The 26,333-nt window shown below is 44.2% G+C and overlaps 1 protein-coding gene across 4 annotated transcripts in view; it reads right to left on the reverse strand.

Moving 5' to 3' along the window:
* The window catches only part of WIPI1 (WD repeat domain, phosphoinositide interacting 1), a 46,218-nt gene that overhangs the window by 18,659 nt on the left and 1,226 nt on the right, over positions 1–26,333 (reverse strand). For 2 of the 4 annotated variants that reach the window (XR_014561376.1, XM_083727668.1), the window contains exons 2-4: positions 17,089–17,171; positions 12,345–12,514; positions 8,562–8,658 (exon numbers count right to left, since the gene is read on the reverse strand). Coding sequence is in view for 3 of the 4 variants with exons in the window: in XM_083727668.1 (XP_083583794.1) it covers positions 8,562–8,658; positions 12,345–12,514; positions 17,089–17,171 (350 nt within the window). In the remaining variant the exon portion in view is untranslated. Of the gene's footprint in view, positions 1–8,561; positions 8,659–12,344; positions 12,515–17,088; positions 17,172–26,141; positions 26,229–26,333 lie in introns of those variants that run through there. The other 2 variants (XM_083727669.1, XM_083727670.1) reach the window with 2 other exon arrangements.

Here is a 26,333-nt window from a genome sequence, read left to right on the forward strand (position 1 = left end):
ACAGCTATTGTCTGACATCATGACCGACAGCTCTGGCAGCATCTCCCAACAGCGATATTTATCTGGCCCTTGTCATCCACCAGCCACCTGATTCCCTTCTGCTGCAAAAATAGAAAGAAAAAGAATGCAAGACAGAAAAGAAATGGCGAAGGAGGAAATCACAAATTCCAACTGTCTTGAAGAGGGACTGGGAACCCGGGGCCTTTCAGACTCCAACTCCCATCATGCCCCAGGCTGCATGGCCAATGATCAGGAATGATGGAAGCTGTGGTCTGAAAACATCTGGAGGTCCAAAGGTTAACCCGCCCTGATTTTGAGTTTCGTCAGAGTGGGGAATGGAGGCATCATTGAGCAGCCGAGCTGCTACCTGATGTTTATAATGACTCAGAGATGCCATGTTTTCCCCAGAGAAATAGCAAGCAGAAGGGTAACAGCTGAATCAGACATATATTTATGATTTATTATGGGTGGGATTCATCTAACCAGCCCTGTCAGAGGGAGGCCTGTGCAAGGACACCCACTTGTATAATGGAGCTTTCTCTCACCCCCACCCCCAATCTCTTCTGGCTCAGACGAAGCCCCAGAACAGTACACAGAGAAGGAGAGGCATTCTCCTTACGTCTGGTAAGCTAGAATACGTGTTCGGATTAAACAACTGGAAGAACACAACGCTGAATTTCACCCTGTTTACCTGCAGCGTTTTACACCAAGTTATCTCAAAGCAGCATTAAATGCAAAAAGAGAAATGAGAAACATTAAAACCAAACAGAGGAACAAGAGTACAGTGGTACCTCGGGTTAAGTACTTAATTCGTTCCGGAGGTCCGTTCTTAACCTGAAACTGTTCTTAACCTGAGGTACCACTTTAGCTAATGGGGCCTCCTGCTGCTGCCACACCACCGGAGCATGGTTTCTGTTCTCATCCTGAAGCAAAGTTCTTAACCCGAGGTACTATTTCTGGGTTAGCGGAGTCTGTAACCTGAAGAGTCTGTAACCTGAAGCGTCTGTAACCCGAGATACCACTGTAAAAGAAGAACCTGAAACACTTGTCCATAAATATGGATGAAAAAATACAAATCCACCCCCCCCCCACAAACACTAAAACGGGGAGCACACACAAAAAAGCTCAAAACTCATCTAATTACTCTCCAAAAAAAGTTTTTGTCTGGCACTTAAAAGCAGGCAATGCCAGGTGTGTCTCCTGGGGGACAGTGTTTTGCAAGTGGGCAGCCACCATGCAAAAGGCCTGGTCTCAAACCGCCACCTTCCACTCCTCCCTTGCAGGGGCACATGGAGAAGAGCCTCCGATGACAAATGCAGGGTCTGGGTTGGTTCACGTAGAAAGAGACAAGTATTGGGGTCCTGAGCCAAGATAGGCTTCCTAGGTTCCAAACCAGCACTTTAAATTTACAGTGGTACCTCTGGTTGCGAACGGGATCCGTTCTGGAGGCCCGTTCGCAACATGAAAAGCCCGCAACCTGAAGCACCGTATCTGCACAGGTGTGCCGCGTGATTTGGTGTTACTGCGCATGCACGAAGTGCAATTTAGCACTACTGCGCATGTGCGAGAAGCGAAACCCAGAAGTAACCCTTTCCGGTACTTCCGGGTCGCTGCGGGAAGCAACCTGAAAAAACGTAACATGAAGCAAACGTAACATGAGGTATGACTGTATCCCAGAAACTAACTGGTAGCCAGGGCAGCTGTGCCGAAATTGGTGCTATATGCAACAGTGTAGTGTGAGAATTCTGCATGGGTTGCATTTTCCAAACAAGTTTTCAAGGGCAGACCCACATACAACACACTGCAGTAATCCAACCTAGAGGTTTCCAGGGAGTAGATAACACTAGGTACGCTATCCCTCTCCAGCTATACTACTGCAGCAGCTTAAGGAGTCATGGATGCATCGATCAGTATATATGACTAAGATCACGAAGAACAATTCCAACACCAAACAAGGAACATCTGAGATAAGTGCCACATTTGCAAGGCTTGCATTTAAAGGGAGCTGGATGCGCCACATCACAAAGAAACTGGCTTATGTAGCATGCAAGCCAGACAACTGCCAGGAAAAATCTTGAAAAGGAAGCCGCTGGGCTTGTGGTCTGTAGAAAGAACATTCAGCAGAGCCTATTTCCTGAAGCCCTTTGGAGATGACTGAGGATCGAGAGAATTCCGAAGTTAAACAAACTCAGTCAGCAGCGCTGTGAGTCAGCAGGCCCAGCTAGAGGTTTTGTTCGGGACAGCCGAGCAGGAAAACAAGCTGTGAAGGGCCTGGGAAAGTGCTCAGGTCTACAGAGTTGACTTCGTGAAGGCACTAAGTGCAAGGCTGCAAAAAAGAAAGCTGAATGGCTGCCCTCTTTATTATTCCTAGGATGTCCTAAGAACTAGTTTCCACAAGAGGCACAAACAAAATACTTCAGACTTTCCTTGCAAAATATTTCAAAGGTGCAGAATAAGTACAGGAGAGACGAGTTCATTTGAGCATCCTTCTCCCAAACCAGGGCTAAGCCAGATGTTCTGTTCTAGAGAGGGAGCATCAACTGCATGTGCAGCCCTAAAGAGGCCATGAGCTTGCACCCCAAACGCTAAAGAAAGAATGCCCCCCCCCCCAACCTGCCCATCTCCTCCACCTGGCCAGGCCATGAGCACCTGAAAGGCCAACAAACCCCGAACATGAATTCTGTATTTGTGCATCCCTAACCTAAATTAACTTGAAAGTTTGAGGGTCCTAGTCAGTTGCCTCCCTCTGCCTATTCTGGTGTCATCTCTGCACACTAGCCGCTAATGGGGGGTGGCGGGATTTTGCACCAGGCAAAACAAGCCCAGTTTAAGACAAAGGACCTGCTGTACATGAGATCTCAGAGGAGGGGCTGTACTTTGTGTAGACAAAAGCAGGGGGATTAATAGAACACAGGAACATAGGAAACTGCCTTGTATCATGTCACACAGTATTGTCTATACGGACTGGCAGAAGCTTTCCGGGGTTTCAGACAGGAACTTTTCCCCAGTCCTATCTGGAGATGCTGAGGATTGAACCCGGAACTTCCTGCATGCAAAGCAGATATACTACCGCTGAACCATGGTCCTTCCTCACTAAAGACACTGTTTTAAAACTACTCTGGGGGGCTTTGCAAATGGATCTGTTTAGTCCAGCACCGCACAATTTCTCCACTAAAAAAAGAGAGAACACAATTCTTTACCTTCCTGGAACAGAGCTTCAGGTCTATTGGCAAACCTACCCTCGCCAATGTTTAGAAATGTCACAGTGGTCCTGTCCCCAAGTGTGAGTGGTAAGGATGTACTTGGACAAATACAGAATGTTCTCCCCCCTATAAGCAGCAGCCAAACATGTAACAGCAGGATATCAGAAGATACTGATTGCAATTCTGCCCCCAAAGTCTGGGAGATACAGGCTTCAGGACTGAACCCAGTTGGCCTAGGAGCAGCAAACTGGAAAAGGGCATTAGTGGGAGGCTTGAAAGCAAATTATTTGTCATATGGAGCCTTGTACAGAACAAGAAAGAGTAGCTACACCGCCAGAGGGTGCTCTTATAAGGTGCGCAGTTAGAGGAAACTAAAGAAGTCCTAACAACAAGGCATGGCGATTCTTCCAGGTGGTCATTATTTAGGGGTGGAATTCAATCACATCTCCACAGATTCAGGCTGCACCATGTAAGCTGATTTAGAGCTCTGGCAAAAACAAACACGCTTCCCCCAAAATATCGGACTTTTTCTGAAAAGGGAAGTGATGAGAAAATGCGCTGATAAGACTGGGGTAACACTTGCTTGACGCAACCTTGGCTAATCTCTCTGCAAACAAATCAGGCTGAATGCTCATTAAGCAGGTCATCCGTACTCCAAAAAACAGACCCACTGGAAGAGCCTTCTTTGCAAGAGCAGAGTTGGCTTGCTAGTGTGTCAACAGGGCACAAGCAGAACAGAATCAAACACTCAACTTTACCACCATTAAAGTTACTCACAGGAAGAGATGGGAAACTTAGAATTTATCATTTTTTTGCTCCAGAGCAAAGACAACAAATGTGAACCTCCACATATCTCAAAACCTCCAATTTGGCTCTCAAAAAAACAAGTTAGAGGTCCTGTAAACAAATTTCTTCATTGTGTTTCTAAAACTCATATAGAGGTCTGGTTTGCAAGAAACACAAAGTCAAACCAAGGACTGGCATGAACAAGCCAACGTGTGGGCTCCTGGAGAAACCGCAGCCACTTTGCTATTTATGCCCCAATCCTTTTGATGCTGTGCTATGCTGAGCAAAAGTGCGCTTATGCTTAGTGTGTAATCAAAACCCAGGCTTGTGGTTTAGCTTTCTCCAAACAAACCATAAACTAGAACCAAGGTTTGTCCTACGGTTTACAGCTTGTGATTTGTCTAGAGGGAGTCAAGTAATAAAATAATAAATAATAAAATTATTATTAAATTATTGTTAAAATTATTTAACCACAAGGCTAGGTTTGGAAGAGATCCTAAAGCAAACCACAGCTTAGGTTAGTGCAGCAACAGAACACCAGGGTGTAGCAAAGCAGCCATGATCTCGTCTCTGGGAGCCCACGCTTTTGCTCTTTCAATTCTTCCACCCATGTGAATTAACTTCACCACTCTTCCACATCTATATAATGCTTAAAAAAACCCCACCACAATGCCAGCCCATGGGTTTAATGTCACAACGCTATCAGTGATAAAAGGAATAGAGATGTCTCCCTGTCTGCAGAGCCTTTCAGCAGCAACTAATACAGAGGCATTTGGGAGTAAGGCCTATAGATTTTTGTTAGAGACTTCAGTAAAAGAAAAAAAGCAATGAAAACAAACATGATCATGCTGGAGCCTCTTTGGCAAAGCATAATTAACTTCTTTCAATAATTTTGAACCTTAAATGAACTGCTGTCTTGTTTCAAAGCCCCAGGCCAGTGGATGTTTATGCCTTTGGGAGCTGTAGTGGAGGATTTTAAAAATATAATCACATCCAAAGCTTTCAATGGGTTTAATCTCCATGAGAGGCCATCTGTTAAGAGCCAGAATGAGGTCAATCTGGAGTCCAAGAGTGACTTCCCAAGGAACCAACCAGGCATTTATTGGCTACATGTGAACTGCATCATTGGTTGCTTCCTAAGGACCTGTTCACAGCAACATCAGTTATTCACTGAACATTCATTCCCCTTTGATTGCAAGGAAGTTATACGACACTCCATCAAGAAACTGTTATCCCACAATTCCCCATCATCTCCAGAAGTCCAATCTGTCTGGAGACACAGGCCTGCTGTGCAAGAGCACCAAATCAAAATTCATTATGCAACCTGAATTTGCCAGTTTGCAACTGAATCCCACCCTAAAATAGTGGGGAAACCCACTGAGTCAAGGCTGGAAGCATTGGGGAAGGCACCACTTTATCTAGCTTGTCTCAGATGCCCAACAAAATGACCTTGTCTGGCTGTCCTTGCAGGGCCCTAAAAAACACACCATCTTCATGCTGGGTTACCCAGAACGTGATCTTCCTCTACTAATGTTGCCCAATGGGGAAGCACACTCCCTCATCACGTGTTTCTTCAGTAGGACTTCAAATCCCCTCTCAGCCATGATGTTCCCCTGAGTGACCTTGGACCCATCTCTATACCTCAGCCTAATCAACTTTAGTGCTTTATAACTTGTTCATAAATGATGTGGAGTTTAGGGGTGAGCAGTGAGTTGGTCAACTTTGCTGATGACACATTTAGGGGAGGGGGAAAAAAAGGGAACAGCAAAGAGCTCAAAAAGGATTCCTCCAAGCTGGGGAAATGGACATTAAAATGGAAGATGGGGTTCATAGGAAGCAAATGCAAATGGATCTATTCTGGGACACAAAATCCCAACCTCACCTGCACACTGATGGGGTAAGAGTTGGCAGGGACAGCCTAGGAAAGGGGTCTCCCAGTTTGGTTTGATCTAGCAGGGCTGTTCTTACTTTTTAACTTCATTCTGAGGGGAGCAGAAGAGGACCACCTATTCTCCATGGAATTCCTTTGGGGCGGGGAGAGGAAAGATACAAAAAAAAAATAGTTTACTGGCACTTGATGCAGGGGCATAACCCATCTTCTATTCTACTTCCCATGAGAGTCTTCTTTTGTTCTTTAAGTGTGCTGTGTACATGGAAGGTGTCAAACAGATTGTCATTCGCTGGGATCAAGTGCCAAGCTTGCCCGAGAGCTGCTTCCTGCCAAAAGCAAAGCAGATGAGCAGGAACAAAAAGGCACGGTGGCAGGTCGAGGGGAGGAGACGGTGCTGTTGCCATTTCCTCTCCCTTGCGGCTTTTTGTCAAAGTCAGCTGCAGCTCAAATTGTGGTCAGTCCTCTCCAGAAATGTTCCGGCTAAGGCTGCTGCTTAAAGCGATGAAGCAAAAGGGCAGATTTCCTAACTCTAAGGCTTTGCAGCAATTTGAGGGCCAGGAGCTTGTTTGGAAGGCCCAGGAGCTTGTTGATGACTACAACCATCGCAACAGAATACAGAATGGCCAACAGTGACTGTGATAGCTGTCAGTTGTACTGCCGCGATCTCCTGCAAAACTCAGCTTCCCGTGGTCTGGTTCACACACACAGCCAGGTAGCTGAAAATACAGTGTACATGCTGGAAAAGCAGGTAAACATCACCCACCCAACCACCATAGGTGTGAGACAATACGCAGTGTGGCACTACACACAGTGTCTAATTCATACAGGACTTCACAAACGGTGAAGTGAAACAGCACATATTAGGAATGTACCATATAGCTCTACAGTGGTACCTCGGGTTACAGACGCCTCAGGTTACAGATGCTTCAGGTTACAGACTCCGCTAAACCAGAAAAAGTGCTTCAGGTTAAGAACTTTGCTTCAGGATGAGAACAGAAATCGTGCTCCGGCAGTGCAGCAGCAGCGGAAGGCCTCATTAGCTAAAGTGGTACCTCAGGTTAAGAACAGTTTCAGGTTAAGAACAGACCTCAGGAACGAATTAAGTTCTTAACCCGAGGTACCACTGTATATGCACTGTGCAGGCATTACACATTGCCACAGGGAAGGGGGCTTTTCTGAATGGAGTCTCACGTAGTCTATGGCTAGGCAAGTGTGTGAACCAGCATTATGTCCCCCAAATTAAGTATTCAAAGTTTCTTGCTCTGTTACCCAGTGCAAAGAGAGTGAGGAAAGGGTATGGGGAAACATGCCGAGTGAGGAATGCATAATGAAATCTCAGCAACTACACAGGAATTGGTGGCATTAAGAGGAACCAACAGCAAGACTTCCACTGGTTAGAAGTTAGTTCCAGGTCCCCAAGAGCTCTTTGCTTCCACACTTATCAGATGATGGGAAAGACATCTGCCTGAGACCACAGGGCTGCCAGTCAGAGTAGACAATACTGGTCTTGTGGGATAATTAGCCTGACCTGGTATCAGGCAATTTCTTCTCTACCTCTGGTTACTTTTCCCTTGCTCCAACAGTCCTCTGTTTTCGCAGGTCTTCTCCATAGCTCCCCCCCCCCTTGCTAAACACACAATTCAAGTTCTTTGAAAAGTTTCATATTGAAAGTGGAACAAGATACTCTAAGGTAAGCAAAGGCATGCCATGCAAATTGTTTTTCATTTATTCCAATTGCAGTAGCTGGATTTTCTTCACAGGAAATTAACATATGGGGGGGGGTTGGATTTTATTTTTTGGCACAGTGTATGTCCAACCTCTGCCACTTCTTTTTAACAGTCACATGCCTTTATAACAAGACGCCCAAGTAGATGAGTAGGAAAAATCCCATTAACCTCATCCACCAGAGGTACTTCACTCTTCTTACCATTGCGTGGACTAAACCAAACTAAACATTTTGTTTGCTTAAACCCATTCCAGCTCCCTTTCCTGATGTTTTTAGATCAATGTAAATCTAACTAATGCCTCCAACTGAGAACCGAACACTGTCAAGATATTCCTTTCCCAAGGTCAACCAAGCAGCCTGATGCACAGCAACTCTGTAAACAAGAGTCTCCTTCAGATGCCGCAACAAAATCACAGCCCAGGTCTGGACTACAACTCCAGCACCGACGGGAACTGCAGTCTAAACCAACTGGCAGGCACCAGTCTGGACCCAGAGCTGTTTTAGTCCAATTGAGCATTCACTTACAACCTTCCAACATAATCCCTGAGGAGTGAAGGAAGTGTCACTCTCCATTTGGCTGCTTGAAGAAGGGCATATTCACTTGGAAGGATAATTTCACGATTGCCCAGAAATGTGTACTTGGTTTTTTTATTAACCCTGCAACCATCACAGCACTAGGAAAACCACAGGTCCTTTTGCGCCAATTTAAACTGGTTATCAGTTACTACTGCTGAATGAAGCAACAAAGCTACCCCCAAGAAGCAGAGAGCCACAAAAGCACTTTCCTTAGGGTGTTAGAAAGGTGAGAGAAAGCCTTTCCATTGAATGAATGGACCCCATGGGGCTTTTTGACACAGCATAGCAGTGGCATAGGGATACTTGCAATGAGCTTCCAGGCTCTCTGCGCTAAGTCCACCCCCATTTCTTACACAGAAAGCCAGGCTTACTCCCTTACCTGTTGTGTTTGGAGGGGTGTCCAAGATCGTTTTCAGAAGCTTCATGTCCTTAATGTTATGGATATAAATAGATTCCTCCAAGCAAACAATTAGTCTCTGCAAATACAAAAAAAAAAAAAGAAAAAGCACAAGTTGTTGCTTAGGAATAAGATAGGCCTCAAAACATTCCATCAGCACATGCCAGTTCCACTGGGAAGGTTCACAGACTGGCTCGGACTATCTACTTGGGAGAAAAGGCATCAGGTGTTCACAACAAACAGAAAGAGATATGATCTCTGCTGAACTTGGTTTGGTCAAGAAAAATTATCTTAATCACTAAGATAAACTACTGCTTGCACTATAGGAAGATCTGTCAGCTTAAAACAGATTACATTTCACCTCTTTTTTTCAAATCTTCCAGCACTAAAACAGTAGCGTATTCCAGAAGTTAAGGTACAACTCTCTATTACATCTGCCTGAATAGCCCTCTACCTGGAATAAATACCATTCCCCTAAAAGCATATCCACTCAAAAAGGTGGAATTAGAAAAAACTTCAGTAAGGGTACCAGAGTTTATTTAAACGTTACATTTTTAGTGTGTGTCCTACAAGCTGAAAGATAGCATTTGGTATTTCAAAACATGAGCTTGAGATAACCCAGATACACCACCTAGCATTTATCCATCATGATGATGATGATTCAGGCTGCAATCCTATGCTCACTTACCGGAGAGTAAGTCAATGGGGCTTTCTTCTGTAGAGACACAAAGTGCTTTAACTGTCATATTCTTCCAGGTGTCAAGACAATGTGCACAGCATTAACTGGCTGGAAAGTTATGCTCCAATCTGACTGCATCTGACTGGTTGGAAAGTTATGTTCCCATCCACACTTCTTGCAGCGGTGACCACCAACACTAAGTTTGAAATCCTACACTTACTTGGGGATTCAATGGCAGCTACATCTGATGGGCCATGCATAAGATTGCAGCACACAGCCACTGAACAGGAGAGAAGAAGCCAATGATAACATATTCCCAAAGTGCAAACAAAAAGGTCTTGTTTCTTTGAGGAAACAGCCTTGGGCCTTGGAAACAGCAGCAAGACCTCATCTCTGACAAGTTGCTCCTGTATCTGGCATCAACCAAGATTAAAGATGGAGTCTAGACTGTTGTTGGCCAATCAGCTTTTGCCAATGAAAACTATGCCTGTGCTCTGAAGGGGTTATTTATGTAGCAGGTATTTTAAAAACAGGGGGAAATTGAGCACCCAAAATGATGCCAGTGTATGACCAGAAGCTCCGAGGCCTCAGGCCCTGAAAGAGTGATCTTTCTAATAAGAACTTAATCACAGGTGCTGATCATTTATCTGAAACCAGGATTTTAGAATTAAAAACTTAACTTGATTTCTTTCTTTTTTTAACTTGAGGAATAGCCTTTGCTACTTGAAGCCAAGGCTTCTCTGATTTTTGAGAATATAGAATCTGCTCTGCTCTTTCTAGCTACAGAATCCCAAGCATAGCATTGCCAAGTGGTCACACTGAGTCATTTTGGTAATGCCTTCCAGACAGAAAATCCCTGGCATTTCCATGCACCTCATACTTAATGCTAGGAAAACCGAAAAGTTTGCATCATGCCTATAGTTGAAGATATTCCCTGGCAACCGTAAGATGAGCCCTGCAGGCTCAAGCCCACCTGGTCCAGCACTCTGTTCTCACAGTGACCAACCAAATACTCATGGAAAGCTCGCAAACGGAAGCTGAGCACAACTGCTATTTAGAGGCGCATACTGTTACTGACCATGGAAGCTGAAAACCTGGTGGCGACTTTCATGAACTGTGGCATACATGGTAGCCGAGCTTCTAGCATTGAGTTTTTAAACCACTCCTAAGTGTTTTGAAGAAATTTGACTCCTGACTTTCCCTTTCAACTTCCTCTGCACCAACTCCTTCATTTTTGGAAAGTTTCCTCTTCTGCAGTCCAACGTGACATCTTTAATGATAGCTGCCAGCTTTGAATTTTCTAACTTAGAATTATAATTACATAGCTTTCACAACTGCCTATAAAAGCAAAGTCCTCAACTACCTGTTTTGTCTTTTAAAGCCTGCTGTTAACTCCTAAAAACAAATCTTTATCTTACATTCATTTCCTCTTCAGGATGAGCACTTTAACCTTTCTTTTTGTCTCTGCCATGAACCCTTCACACACCTGTTGCAATTGCAGTGTACCTATCTTTAAAGGGGGCGGGGGCTGAGCAAATATGTACACACAAGTGTACATAGCACAGAGTGTGCAGTGACCACCGGAGGGCTGTGAACAGCACAAAGAGTTCAAAACAAATCTCCTGTGTTGACACCCAGCCCAGGATCTATTTTACTGGTGACACAACACCACTGATGTGGAAGGAGGCCCTGATCCCCGGTGCTCTTACACCTGCAAGCTAATTAACAGGTTCAAGAAAGGCTCTGATTCAAATTCACAAGAAACCAGCCACTACTTCAGAACTGTGACCTGCACATACATATGCATGTTTAAGTAAGGATGCTTGTTTTGGACAATAGGAATCAACGGAGTGGAGTACCTTTCCCGTTAGGAAATGCTAATAAATTTGAGGCTTTTCAATTTAGGGCCAACAGGGTGGGTGAGAAGACAACCGAGGGAGCAAGGCATAAAATTCATAAAATTCAATGTAGCATGGAGGGAGTGAATAGAGACATTTTCCTCTTACAGTCACAGAGTGAGCATCTTTGGCAGGAGATTCAGACAGAAGGAAGTACATGCAACATATTATTAACCGATTTGGTGATGGCTACAAGCTAGAATTAGAAAGGATAAAGCTCATTGAAGCTGGATCCATCAATAGCATGATTGATAAATGGAACCTCCATGTTCAAAGTATACCTGAGGTTACCAGATGTTCAGGACAAACAGTGAAAGACCACCATCTTTATGCCCTGCTTACAAACTTCCTAGAGGCTTCTGGTTAGCCACTGTTTGAAACACTGGTTTTAAGTAGGCCTTCAGTCCCTTACAGCAAGACAGTTCCTTGATGTTCTACAGCACAACCACCACTGAATGCAATGTCAGCACATACGGGTATAAGCTGAATCACTCTGCACTTCTAGCCAGGGCAATAGAGAAGCCTCAGAGACACTTTGTCAAAAGCCAGGAGCTACACTGCTGACAACCAGTGGCCAAGATGCAACCCAACAAGGATTAGTAGCAGAACCTCTGCTCCAAAGGAATCTGCTATATTCACATTTCAGGGGTGGGGAGTGGTTAGTTCTTCCCACCAGTTGAAACCTCTCACCACTTGGAAACCGAAGCATAGTTTTGCCAACATGTGCAACTAATAACTGTGCTGGAACCCAGCAGCTCCATTGAAAACAATTCTTCCATTTTCAAAACTAAGGTTTTCCACTAAGGAGTCCAATCAAGAAAAATAACAGCACACGCACAGAGAAACAAACTTTGCTCTTATGAAGGTTTTGTAAAGTAAGAACCAGAGCCAGGCTGGGCTAAGGCAGTTCCTGCTTCCTAAATCATGAAATGATGCTGCAATGTACAGAAGATGAGTAGACTGCAAATGGCAAGGGATGGTGAGGTTTGGAGTCCAGCAATGTTCCCCGACCCTGAGCTAAAAGGAGTACTTGGGGGCGGGGGCAGAGATGGATATCTACTTGCAATCCAAGGGGAATAGTTCTTCTGAAATGGTTGTAGCAAGACTAAGACACAAACAGTATGAACAAGAAAATTCCGATCATACATCTTTATGACTTGAGAGTGAGCAAAGTCCCTACCCTCTTACCTGCCGATTGAGCCGGACAGAGAGGATATTGCTAGAGTAACTGTAGTTACAGATTTCGGTCCCTTTCTTGAAATGGTAGACGTTCATCTGCCGAGGCTTTGTGCGACTCACCACCACCACCAGGCTGCTAGAGAAGAGGCGCTCTACGATGTAAACATCCGGGATTTCATCTGTGGGGTGAAATGAAAAGAGATGGAAAAGCTCTTGCTAAGGAGAGGAGAATCATACAGTGGTGCCTCGCAAGACGAAATTAATCCGTTCCGCGAGTCTCTTCGTCTTGCGAAGCACGGCTATTAGCGGCTTAGCGGCTATTGGCGGCTTAGCGGCTATTAATGGCTTAGCGGCTTTAAGAAAAAGGAAACAAACTCGCAAGAACTCGCAAGACGTTTCGTCTTGCGAAGCAAGCCCATAGGGAAATTCGTCTTGCGGAACGACTCAAAAAACGGAAAACTCTTTCGTCTAGCGAGTTTTTTGTCTTGCGAGGCATTCGTCTTGAGGGGCACCACTGTATATGCAAAAGGGCAAAATGCTGAGTCATCAACTGTTTTCCAAAGATTAGCCTTCGCTCTCGGAACTTCGCATAGGGGTCACGTTCAGGGAATAGGGAAGTCAGAGGCAAATGGCTCATCTCCAGAAGGATTTTACAATCAGCTTCTTTTACAGTATCTGTATGATGCTAACTTGGGAAGCCAGTTCTCCTACTATGAGAGGGGTGTGTGGTATAATAAGCTCTTATAATACTTTTTTTTCTTCCTCCTAGCTTAGGGGACATGCACCCCAACAAAAAGGTGAAAGGTGAATTGCCCAAGGCAAGCTGATAAAATAAGACAACCTCCCTGGAGATAGAAGGCTCTGTCGAGTGGGAGGAAACAAAATGGGTTTCCAGATGGAAGGGACAAGATGTACATAATCTCATCCCTTACCTATTTGACAGCCACAGTTGGAAGGGATGACCCGTCCTTCCTGAAGGCTGAAACTAGAGAAAAGGGGGAAATTTCTAGGCCAGTGGACACAGTATTAAATTATAAAGTTCTCTTCCTGGCCCCAGTCCCAAAGTCAACCTGCACCCAAGCTATCTTTGCTAGCAGCTGCTTAGTCGCATGAGCCAAACAAGCAGGGTTTTTTTTTTTACAATCTTACACAGACTGTGTGAGTTCAAATGTCTGCTTCCCAGCTAATGCAACAGAAATGTTGCGGGACACAATAAAGAATTTCAGAATGCAAAAAGTACATCTTCACACAACTTGTAGCCTCTTTGTTCAGGCTTTGGGGGAAGGGGGAGGTACTTTGAATTGGATTTTTATTGCTGCTGCTCTATTTGTGTGAAATTTATCTTGTCGTTTTACAATATTCTTTTTACTTTATTTTTTTGTATTGTATTAAGGCCTGGGTGGCCTTAAAAGGAGTTTTAGATATTTCTGTAGATCTCCCTGCCTACCCTTCAACTGGAATAACAATAGGCTGCTTTGGACATAGTGCTAGACCATGGTTTAGCATTACAAAAATGAATTGCAGTGAGCCTCAAGGTGCATGTGCTTCCTTCTCCTTCTCCACCAAGGCCACAACCCTTTTGCTTCCGTTTTAGATTAACTGCAGCTTGCTATGTGGTCCAAACCTACACATGTGTCCTTAACTATTGTTAATGGAAACATGTCAACTTCAAACCATAGTTTATGAAGCTGGCTTGATTCCGCTAGCAGTAATTAAGTTTAACCAGTCTAATCACAGACAACACATTTCACTGAAGTAAATCTAAAATGGGAGTCTCCCATCTCCTCTTTACAGTCACAGCAGAGAAGGGGAGGGTGTTTGTACATGAGCCCAAGAGTCACACAGGCTTTTTCTCAAAACATTAAACCATGGTTTGCTTTGGCATCCAATGGCAGCTATTATGGAGACATATAATATATGCGTGCAATCTATACCCATTTAATTATCTAAATAATGTAATTGAGAGTAGGATCCACTGAACACAGTGAGATTTATATCTGCGTAGGTATGCATAAGGGTGCGGGTGGCGCTGTGGGTTAAACCACAGAGCCTAGGCCTTGCCAATCAGAAGAAGAAGAGGAGGAGTTTGGATTTGATATCCCGCCTTTCACTCCCTTTAAGGAGTCTCAAAGCGGCTAACATTCTCCTTTCCCTTCCTCCCCCACAACAAACACTCTGTGAGGTGAGTGGGGCTGAGAGACTTCAAGGAAGTGTGACTGGCCCAAGGTCACCCAGCAGCTGCATGTGGAGGAGCGGAGACGCGAACCCGGTTACCCAGGATTACGAGACTACCGCTCTTAACCACTACACCACACTGGCTCAATCAGAAGGTTGGCGGTTCAAATCCCCGTGACGGAGTGAGCTCCTGTTATTCGGTCCCAGCTCCTGCCCACCAAGCAGTTCGAAAGCACGTCAAAGTGCAAGTAGATAAATAGGTACCGCTCTGGCGGGAAGATAAACGGTGTTTCCGTGCACTGCTCTAATTCGCCAGAAGCAACTTAGTCATGCTGGCCACATGACCCGGAAGCTGTCTGCGGACAAACACCAGCTCCCTCGGCCTATAGAGCGAGGTGAGCGCCGCAACCCCAGAGTCGTCCGCGACTGGACCTAATGGTCAGGGGTCCCTTTACCTTTAAGTATGCAAAGGGTCAGGCTACAACTGAAAGTGGTAGAAATATGGATCTTCCTATATGCAAAGTTTAAAAAAAAAAACAAGAGAGAAAAGAGAAAAATTATCATCAACCGTATTTGTGACTGCAGGAGAGGACAGGAGAGGTGGGATTTCAGCAGTCTTGTGGAAGGAGCAGCTGAATGATTTACTTGTGGCTCAAAAACACACAAAAAAAACTGGCAGGTCAGGTTGCCCTGAAGTACATTGTCACAATCTGGTCACAGAGTGCTACCCAAGGACACAGTTCAGCATAGTTTGAAACTGACCTGTAATAACTGGGCAGACCTTGGCTGACAAATGTATATCCTTGTGTTGCTAAGTTGCATTAGATCATGCAGCCAAATGGAAGCCTTTTTTTAAAAGAGGTATTTAAAGTGAAACGCTAATGACAGCAACCACAGCACAGGATGTGTATTTCATTTAAATGGAAAGCTGATCTTTGCCCCTTTGTTTCGAATTTCTAATCTTGTTTAAGCACTTCTAAGTACGCTTTATAAAATCATTTCCCCACCGCGTTTGCAACCCGAACCATGCCCGAGACTACGAGCTCCTCAAAAAGAATGTGGTTCTGTGGCATACAAAGCAAAGGCCACTTTAGGCTGTTAATGGAAACATAATATTCCAAGTGTCTGAAAACACAGCTTTACTCCTCTCTACGATGACCTCATGGAAACACTGAACCTTGAGCAAAGGAGGCTGGAAGGTTGTGGGGGCAGGGGTGTGTGGCAGCGAGATTAAGCTAAAACGTGTGGGCAATTTTGAAATATATGGAGGAAAACACCTGACCCAGCCAAGGGTAAACATTTTTAAGTCATTCATTTCAGCACTTATATAATTTCCATTGATATTAAAGTGATAAAGCCACTTGATCAGGCCTACCATCAGCAATAGGGGGACCAGCCATACACCAAAGGAAAGCAGAAAAGGCAACGGGTTTGAACTATAGATGTGTTAAAAAGAAGGAAACTGTCCCATTTATATCGCTCAACATTGGGTGGGAGGAGGCAGAGTTGAAGTGACAACAAGAGTCTCTTATTTGAAGGCTTTCAAGGAGAGGATGCTTGACAAAAGGCTGGTCTTGAGCTTCAATGGCATGTTTGGCAGCCAGTTCTCTGCTGTCGCAAACGGGTGAAGGGGCAGGTCAATCCTGAATATCCTGACCATGGCACTCTACTTGTGGGGTGGCAGAGGGGAGATTCCATGTGGGATATCCCAGTGATTGATCCCTGTGCTTTTTGATCGGGTCACTGAAATATTAGTTCAAATCACACATTTTTAAAAAAGCAGCTCAACAGCATCACTTATGGAAGAGCTCCCACATGGCTAGGGAAGCATTTCAAGGGACCCACTAAGATCACATTCTGGATCTGCATGTAACATAGAATCATAGAATTGTAGAGTTGGAAGGGACCCTGAGGATCATCTATTCTAACCCCCTGCAATAGCAAGAATATACAGCTGTCCCATATGGGGACCAAACTTGCAACCTTGGCATTATCAGCACCATGGTCTAACCAACTGAGCTATCCGGACTTCACATAGGTTACTGCAGGCCAGCTGGGCTGCCTTTACGAATAAAAAGGTCATTGTTTCACATCAAAGCTCCCCCCCCCAATTCTCAGATTCTCTACTGCAACGTACAACTGTGTTTTCCCAGTAGTGATCACGCCTATTTACTTTGGAGATACAGCTCTGGATATTTGAAAACATTGACTCGATCCCCACAAGTCAGTGAAGATTGCACAGCTGTGCATTTAATTTGCTCCAACTCACAGCGGAATGATTGGGACTGAACTACTAATGCAAATAGGCTCAAGACTGCTTTAGATTCATACTGGTGTCCAAAACAAGGAAGAATCTCCACCACTGCTTTATGCTGTCTTTGTGGGCAACTGTCCCTTTAACGCAGCTGCATCTGGTGCAGTTTGAACACAAGCAAGGCTGCAGCCAAGATATGCCATCTGTTTTCTAGCAGGAATGATAAAATGGAATTGATCCATTGAGGCAGATTAAAGTGCCGTAATGCAGGATAATGCCTGTCATCAGCCAATATTTTGTTGTATCAAAACAGAATGGACTTACTGCTTTCATGGACCTGATCCAGCTGCTCCACAGAACTCAAGGAAAAAAGCCTGTACCCAGTTCTGGTTCCAATAGCCAGGGAACTGCAAAAGATAATATAAGCACTGATTACGTCAAAGCTTGGCACATTCTGAACCAGAAGGATTGTTTCGCAATAGGAAAATTGGATCTGATGGGTTTGACGGCAAGATTAGGGAAGAGACCTATGGGTTAAGGAACTCATTCAGAAAGGTGCCTACGGTTACAAGTCTAAAAATCTTACCTCTCAGCTAAAAAGTTACAAGCTACTCACAAAAACCAAGGAGGACTTAGAGAAAGGAACAACACTGCCCAAGCCCTAAGAAGCCAACAGGGACGCAGATGTGGAAGTACTGAGAACAGGGGGGGGGGGGGTACTATGATGAGAGACTAACCCATGAGCATGCAGAACCAACTGGAAGGGTGAAAATTAAGAAACTTTAGAAGTTTACCTGGGATAATAAGGCCTTGTATTAGGGAGACGAAGCAGCAGCACATTTGTACTTATGATACAGGGTAGCAAGCAGATGTGCAAATATTGCACACATCACAGCCATTATTATTTGTATAGATTTGTACTTCATCTATACATAATTTAAAGAGCAGTGAAAGAGTGGAGCGACAAGTCCCTGCTCCAAGGAGCATACAATCTAAATTAAAACTGCAGGTGGGTAGCTAGAAGAGACAATGATAATGAGACTGAATACAACCAGATGCAGCAAACGGTACTTAAGACTTTGCTTCAGCTGTGGATTGAAAACCTGAAGCACAGCTGTTGCACCTGTAGGGTTATAGGTCCCGTAAGTTCCAGACAGCATGGCCAATCACCAGTAATGTAGTGCAGCATCAAGTGGAGGACCACAGTGGTGAGCCCCTGTGCCCGTTCTTCACCGAGAGAAGAAGGCTAGTTTGCTCAACATATACGTATTTATTACATTTATATCCTACCTTTCTTCCACAGAGCTCAAGGCAGTGTACACAGAGCTCTCAAGTATATTAAGTTCAAAGGCATCATCCCATCCAGAAATTGAAAAGGCAGTGGCAGAAAATTTGCAGAATTGTGTGCTATCAGACCATAATAACCCTGTGCCTGCACGTTATGTATTTACGTGACCAATGAAACTATCAGATGACAGTTCTGCAACAGTTGGCTTGCCCTGCCAAATGTACACACAGCAGGTACAAAGCATTACATTTAACTGCTGTCGTGCTGACTTGCTTGATCTAAGCAGTTGTACCTGTCAATGTTTCATTTGTGATTACCTTAAAATATCCTAAAATGAAGTTGACACATTTGCGTATAACATACAAGTGTCCCTATCAGTTTTCTTCCAACGCTCTTTGTTCAAATGCTCAACAAGCAAATTTTCACACATATACACACACTTGCTAACTAACACGCTTTCTACTTTGCCTCCCACACCTGTCAGACATATTGACATACGCAAGCTAATCTTCCTACCTTTCTTGACTAGTGGTTGAAGTTGTGAATGAGTAGGCAATTAGGAGACTGAAGAAGAAAGGTATAATAAAATGCATAAGAAGGTGCAATCCTAAACCCAAATGAATACAGTCGGATTTACTTCCAACTAAACATGCATAGGATTACACTGTTAATCTGTCAACAGAGAGTTTATGACTGCAATCCTAAGCACGCCTAACTAGGAGTAAGCCCCACTGAACTCAGTAGGACCTACTTTAAAGGAGACATGGTTACAATCCGAACAAGATTTTCCCCATCCCTGGGCTGAAGATGTCATACACAGTAGTGATAGCAATGAGATCCAATGAACAGAGAAATCCTACCTTACATCGACTAAGGTGAAAGGAGAAGATCTGCTGGCAGAGTAACAGCCACATCCTCTCCCAGCCACCTCACTGTGGGCAGGGAATTAACTACCCTAGCACCTTAGTTCCAGAGGTATATCAAGGGAACAAAGAGGCTTAGGATGTGACATCTCTTTTCCCACCACAGATGCATACTGTTTCTCCCTGCTCCACCAATGGGAACTCCTATTCCAGCAGAGCTTTCCACATGTGGGCCAGAGGACATCTAGTGGGATGTTGACCTGCTAGCCTACTTCCATCTCTGCTGGCAGAGCAGGACTTAGCTTCCTGAGGCCCTTCAGCTGGCTTGCCAGTGTGAGTCAGATTGCTCCCTTAACTGATAGAGATACTTACTGGAATAAGGCGAGATTTGGGCTTCAGAGTCAACCCAACCAGGTAAGTAATGAAAGCAAAATAGGCAAAATGCTGTCCTCTAATGTTTGGCAGCTCGCTTCCTTGTTACTTCCCCTACCCCAAACTATAAGACACAGGCATTACATTTATATATTAGTTAAGAGACATCTTCCTGTCTCTTTCCAAATAATCCACATTTAACTTTCAATATAATTTATCTGATACTTCTTCATGTACCAGGTTTTACATTTCTAAACATAGAGATTTTGTGTGCATGCATATAAAGTGACACGTAGGTACTGCTGATCTTTTCCACAATCCTCATTTCCCCACTTGGCCATAGATTCAAATCCCAAAGCACAAAAATAAATGCAACTTCGCTTCTCAAAATAAATGTGCACTGGATCTTTAGCACACCAGCACCTCAAATCTCGGACAAACAATCCCATTGGGATCTGAATGGCACCATTATATAGCAATTTGCAACCTGGCAGGCATGAATCAGATATAAATAAGAGAAGCAAACCTGTAAAGCAGGAAATGTGACACAAGAGAGAATTAAAATGCTGCAATGGCCTTTTAAGTAGTTCTAGAGAAACACAGTTCTAGAATGGCATAACAAGGGAGGCTGCCAGATACTGATGACATTGGGTATATTGTGAAAGCTGTCACTCAGAATTATCTGAGCAGGAAGGGAAGGGATGTTGCTCCACCATTCTGTTTCCCAGAAAGGCAGAGCATATTCTGAGTTCAGGTCTTTATAAGCCCCATTCTGTTATTTAGCATTTGTTAGGGCAAAGAGTACTAAGATTAGACACAACCTATTAAAAACCTAATTTCATACAACCATTCCACCATGCAGGTAGAGAGGGCTGTTTTTCTGAATGTTTCCCCAATATCCAAGAAAAGCTACACATGGAAACCCAGCTGCCAGGGGAAAACCTTCTGACCCCAAAACTACCCCCTCAAAATACTACTGCCCTTAAGTGCAGGAAATTTTATGTTAGGGACCATTCAAACATACAGCCTTTGTCTTGCAGTCTAAAATGGCACAGCCCAGGATGCTTATTCCTATCTTATGCAAATTTCCTCTGAAACGTCAGCTCACATGAAGGGCTGCAGAGGTAGCTTTACTTCTATTATTAGAAGCTGTAGATCTTAGGTATTGCACGGAATGCAATCAGTAACAGAAGGATCCTTAGCTTTAAAAAGTTATGTAGGAGATAGGGACTAGCTATGTCTCACGTTCATTTACTAATGCTCCAAATATGGGAGCAGGACCATCAACATTTAGACAAGAGCAAAATTCATCTGCTGCTGATGACACTCCCTGTCTCATTTGCCAACTTCTTACCTTCTGCCCTGGTATTTCATGCCTGGAACAATCTCTTCACATTTTTTGAAGCACTTGCTTCTTTTCTTTTAACTTCCTCCTCACAATCCACTTCTTCAGCAAAGCCTTTTTTTGACTCGCTTCTAGGCTTACCTCACATGCACTTTTTCAGTTACCGGATTCTCCTTTCCCACCCACATCTAAAACGTAAACTGTCCTGACCTCTTCTTCCTATACTTTTATCCTCTCCATCCAATGTAGACTCTAAAGCTTTTGGTTAGGGGTTGTGTTGCTCCCCTGCCCCAATACTATACGGATGCCTGATTATCGTCTTCCAAAGCAACTACAGTGGTACCTCAGGTTAAGTACTTAATTTGTTCTGGAGGTCCGTACTTAACCTGAAACTGTTCTTAAGCTGAAGCACCACTTTAGCTAATGGGGCCTCCTGCTGCTGCCATGCCGCTGGAGCCCGATTTCTGTTCTCATCCTGAAGCAAAGCTCTTAACCTGAAGCACTATTTCTGGGCTAGCAGAGTCTTTAACCTGAAGCGTCTGTAACCTGAAGCGTATGTAGCCTGGGGTACCACTGTATTCTATTCCGAACTTAAAAATGAAAAGCGTTATGCTGGTGGTCAACAAAAGCGGTTTAAAGACTCTCTCAAGGCAAATCTTAAAAAATGTAGTATAAACACCGACAACTGGGAAACACTGGCCTGCGAGCGCTCCAATTGGAGAACAGACTTTACCAAAAGTGCCATGGGCTTTGAAGACACTCGAACCCAGGACGAAAGGGAGAAATGTGCTAAGAGGAAGGCACATTTGGCAAACCCTCGCTATGATCAACTCCCGCCCGGAAACCTATGTAAACCTATGTCCCCTTTGTAGAAGGGCGTGTGGATCCAGAATTGGTCTCCACAATCACTTACGGACTCACTGTTAAAACCGTGTTTATGAAAGATAATCTTACTCGGCTAGGAATGATCGCCAAAGAAGACGATGACGACTACTATACAGCACCTAGCACTCAGCAGATGCAAAGTAAGAGTCAAATAGCAGTAGTAACATTGATGCTGTGGCATAGCTTTGGAGTGTGTTATGTCTAGGTTCTAAGTCTCCCATTTGCTATGGCTTTACTGGGTGGTTTTGGTCAAGTCAGAGTCAGTTCTCCATCTGTAAAATGGGAATGAAAGTGAGCCAGGTTATATTACTGCTGAGACAGCAAGCACTATGGAAATCAAGATGGGATTTATACTACACACATGCACACAAATTCCAACATCTATGATGAAGGACCAAGGCTGTCTCTTCTAATAGTGAGCCCAGAAAACTGAATCAAAAGGAAGATAAAGGTTGGTCATGCCTGGATATCACACTAAGCTTTCAATCATAGCTCAGGATATGCACAGTGTAAACCTGCATGCAGCCCCTCTCCTGCTGCTTTGCAAAACATGTCAGGATTCGACTCTTACCCATAGTTAGTTGATTTGTCCAGACTGGGAGCTACGGTTGAGCGCTTCCATACAAGCCAGGATTAAAAGCAAGATTTAAACTAGGGCTTTGAAATTGGCTCATTTGGAAGCTCTTAATCATAAGTTCCAGGTTTAGACTGAACAATAATCTATTATTATGTTCGGAATCCTGGTGGGGTTTTTTTGCTACTCGCACAAAGGGGAAGAGTAAAGTGGCAAAAAGGGGCTGCATGCAAGTGAAAGCCACTTGCACATATTCCGACTCATGAAGGACTGAAAGCTTAGCATGATGTCCGAATGTGGCAGATGTTGCACAGGGATGTTCCAATGATGAGCGTACTCATGCAGAAGCCCAGCCTAGTTTATTGGGCTCTAATTCACCTTGGAAACCTTAATTTGTCCTGAAGCAGGCGCATCGGGAAGCCAGATGGGCAGAAACAAGAGACTTTTAATTTGTGGTGCCCCTATGCCAAAGAAAAGGAGTCTTTCCCATTCAGAAGACAGTGCTTCCACTAAGATTTTACACATTTTGGCCGAAAATTATTTAACCTATGATTTGTTTGTAGAAAGGGTTTACATACCATGTCACATGACTGGCTTTTCTGACCGTCTGTGACCACAGGAAATAAACTTCTAATTACCAAATGTCTGGAGACAAACAGGGGTTAGCTATGACATAGTTTGAACTTCCAGAGACACTGATCTGGGCACAGTATTGGAGACAGACTGCTGAATTAATGGACCTTTAATCTGATCCAACAAGGCAATGCCTTTTCTTGGAGTTCCCTTCCTCAGTTTAAGAATCTAATCCATCTGTGCTCCCTTTAATTTGCCTACAGTTTATATTCTTATCAGTATGGTTTTATTATCAAAACAAAATAACTGCAACAGGAGCTCACACTAATAGTCAATCCATCTCTAGCATTGTATGGAATGATCCCTCCACTGGTGTTCACTTCCAGATCCCCTAAACAGCAGGAAACACCCCCAATCCACCTTACATCTGAACCTAGAATGTGTCACATCATGTGTTAAACTAATTTGACTTTCATTCCCTGTGCCCTATGGCAAAGTGTTTCATAGACCAATTAGGCAGCAACCAGTATGAAAGCCTTCTGCCTTTTGTTTGTTTGAAACATGCTCCCTGATGACTTCCTTCAATGTCCTTTGTTTCTTGCATTTTGGCTCAGAGCAAAGATATTTCCTGTTCACAGTAATATATTTCTGGCTCAGAGGCTGCTCCCCCCCCCCCCCAATTATAAAGTGATAAGATGTCAGACCTCAAGTTCACCTTTCTCCACATCCTGTTTAAGGCAATGACCAGTTCCTCAGGATTTATTGCACAGCACTAACCACCACAATGGAAGCACATTGAAGACAGGAGACTCATCCTGCACCTTAATTGCACATGATTAATGTGACCGGAAAAATCACATTGTAACTTGTTTAATGCAATATGGCAGTTGCTGGAGCCTGTTCACCAACTTCCATAGTTGGAAACTGCTACAACCCTTGAAAGACCCTGCAGAGAGAGAGAATTTGCCGAAGAATTGATGCTTTTGAATTATGGTGCTGGAGGAGACTCTTGAGAGTCCCATGGACTGCAAGAAGATCAAACGAATCCATTCTTAAGGAAATTAGCCCTGAGTGCTCACTGGAAGGACAGATCGTGAAGCTGAGGCTCCAATACTTTGGCCACCTCATGAGAAGAGAAGACTCCCTGGAAAAGACCCTGATGTTGGGAAAGATGGAGGGCACAAGGAGAAAGGGGACGACAGAGGACAGGATGGTTGGACAGTGTTCTCGAAGCTACAAACATGAGTCTGACCAAACTGCGGGAGGCAGTGGAAGACAGGAGTGCCTGGCGTGCTCTGGTCCATGGGGTCATGAAGAGTCGGACACGACTAAACGACTAAACAACAGATAGATGGATGGGTTGGATTTGGTGTGGGAATGAGAAAGAGGATATTTTGTTCTCATTCGTTTGCATTCTTGAGCACTATTTGACATCCAAGAATCAAACTTCTCTCTGCAACCATGAAGACCAGAAACTTGTTTTCATAGAACCACAGGGGTTGTTGGGACCACAAGGGGAATACCCAGTAGTGGAGGGGGTCCATGGGCAGCACTAGGGCTGTGGGGCGCCCTCCAGTGGGATGCGGGATGAGATATGTGTGGTGCACGGCTTGCAGGGGCGCCCCAGTTGCCACCACTCTCCCGGCCGCAGCCACCCTCCAGCAGAGGCGAGGTGGCTGGCACCTGCCCCAGCTCGCCTCGCCCAATGGGTGGCTTGCGCCACCCCCATGGGCAGCTAGCCCTGTCCCGGGTGCACAGCCCTGGGTGTCCGAGCAGCTAGCTACGCTGCTGCGAGTACCATGCCACCCTGCATCAGAGGAATGTATAAAAACAAACGCCAATCTGTGCCAATTCCCGTTTCAACAACACCAAGAACTGCTTCGTATATTACAGTAGATGCAGGCATACCTTAGTACTTTGGGGTGTACCACTTTCTATCCTGAAAAGATACAAATGTAGCTACATTTCTTTTACACTGCATGCACACTTCAGAAATCTGGGCCAACCATGGCTCCCTACATCTCGTTTCCAAAGCATACAAGCAGTAAAAAGATGGACAAGTGCCTCACACATTCTAGAGTAAAAATAAATATATGCTAAATGTTTAATGTGTAGTGCATTGCATTATGTGGTCCTACAGGATTATATACCCCAATAGTAACAGGCACAAGAATTTAAGCCCTGCCAAATGGATCATAGTTTTCCTTTAAAACTAGGGGGGGGGGAGACACCTGTGGCTCTCTATATCAGGGGTCAGCAAACTTTTTCAGCTGGGGGCCGGTCCACTGTCCCTCAGACCTTGTGGGGGGCCAGACTATATTCTTTTGGGGGGGAATGAACAAATTCCTATACCCCACAAATAACCCAGAGATGTGTTTTAAATAAAAGGGCACATTCTACTCATGTAAAAACACGCTGATTCCCAGACCTACCGTGGGCCGGATTTAGATGGCAATTGGGCCGAACAACCCCAGTCGGTATCATCAATGGTCAGGGACAATGGTAGTTTTGGTTCAGGAAGTTATGGGAGGACCACAGCTTCCCCATCTCTAGTTTAAAGCATCCTTCATCAAGGAGGAGTCCGTTACCGTCTGTCATCTGTGCACATCATTTACATTAGATTTTTAAGAAGTGGGACAACTGAAACCATATTTGGATTTAAGCTGTGAACACGCCATTGTGGCATTTCCTGTTGCCCTTCCTGCTAAACAAGATTGCCTTTCCTTTTCATTTGGTCCACAGGATAAGCTACAAAAGGCAAGTACAGGACAGAAGAGGAGAAAATGAAAAGGCATCATCACAGCCACTGCACAAAGAGCTGGAGAGTGATAAAAGGAGAAAGCCAGGCTTTGGGGCTTGGCTTCAGTTCTTTTCGAATTACTAACCTATTCTTGAGCTGGTGGAAAGCTAGCTTATATAGATTCACAAGGCTGAGCAACCTGCAAGCGGGTCACAAAGCTTGTGCAAGTGGATTTAAAACTAAACCCAATATAATTATTGCTTTTAATCCTGTAAACTGGTATGATGATACCTATTACAACTTTTTCTTTTGTTGGCATATTATAATGCTGTGTTTACATTTGTAACCGAATGTCAGAAAGGCTCAATCCATACATTTTAGAACTTGGCAACCACTCTCTGGTAGCAAATTCAGTGACAGTTTGCCAAGAGATGCTTATATAGGGAGTTATTATGAGTGTTACAGCTCAGTTCTGATGCACAGGCACTTGTGGAGAGCTGTCACTGAATCCGTCACAAGACTTAATCTTTTAGCCAAGGATAACTAAGTTCGCTATATTAAACTTTTTCCACTACTTTTCTGCTGAAGAAACACAAATGTTTGAGTGGGTGTGGAACCCATTTGCAGCTGATATCACAAAGTCGTCATTGAATGATCATGCAATAGGAACCTCAAAAGAAAAATATTTGGAAGTGAGGATTTTTGGATTCATGCTACCAAAAATACTCTGTTACTACCAAGTATCCTGAGCTTGCTAGTGAAGCAATACAAGTGCTGATGCCATTTGATGGTACATAATTTTGCGAGACAGGCTTTTCAGCAATTATGCCTATGAAGATGAAATACCGCAGTATCAGATCAATAGTGACCTGAGACCATATTTGACAGCCATCAAACTCCACAATGACCTGCAAGCTCAGCCATCCCAC

This window comes from Podarcis gaigeae (assembly GCF_964106915.1).
Source record: "Podarcis gaigeae genome assembly, chromosome: 2".
NCBI classification, from domain to species: domain Eukaryota; kingdom Metazoa; phylum Chordata; class Lepidosauria; order Squamata; family Lacertidae; genus Podarcis; species Podarcis gaigeae.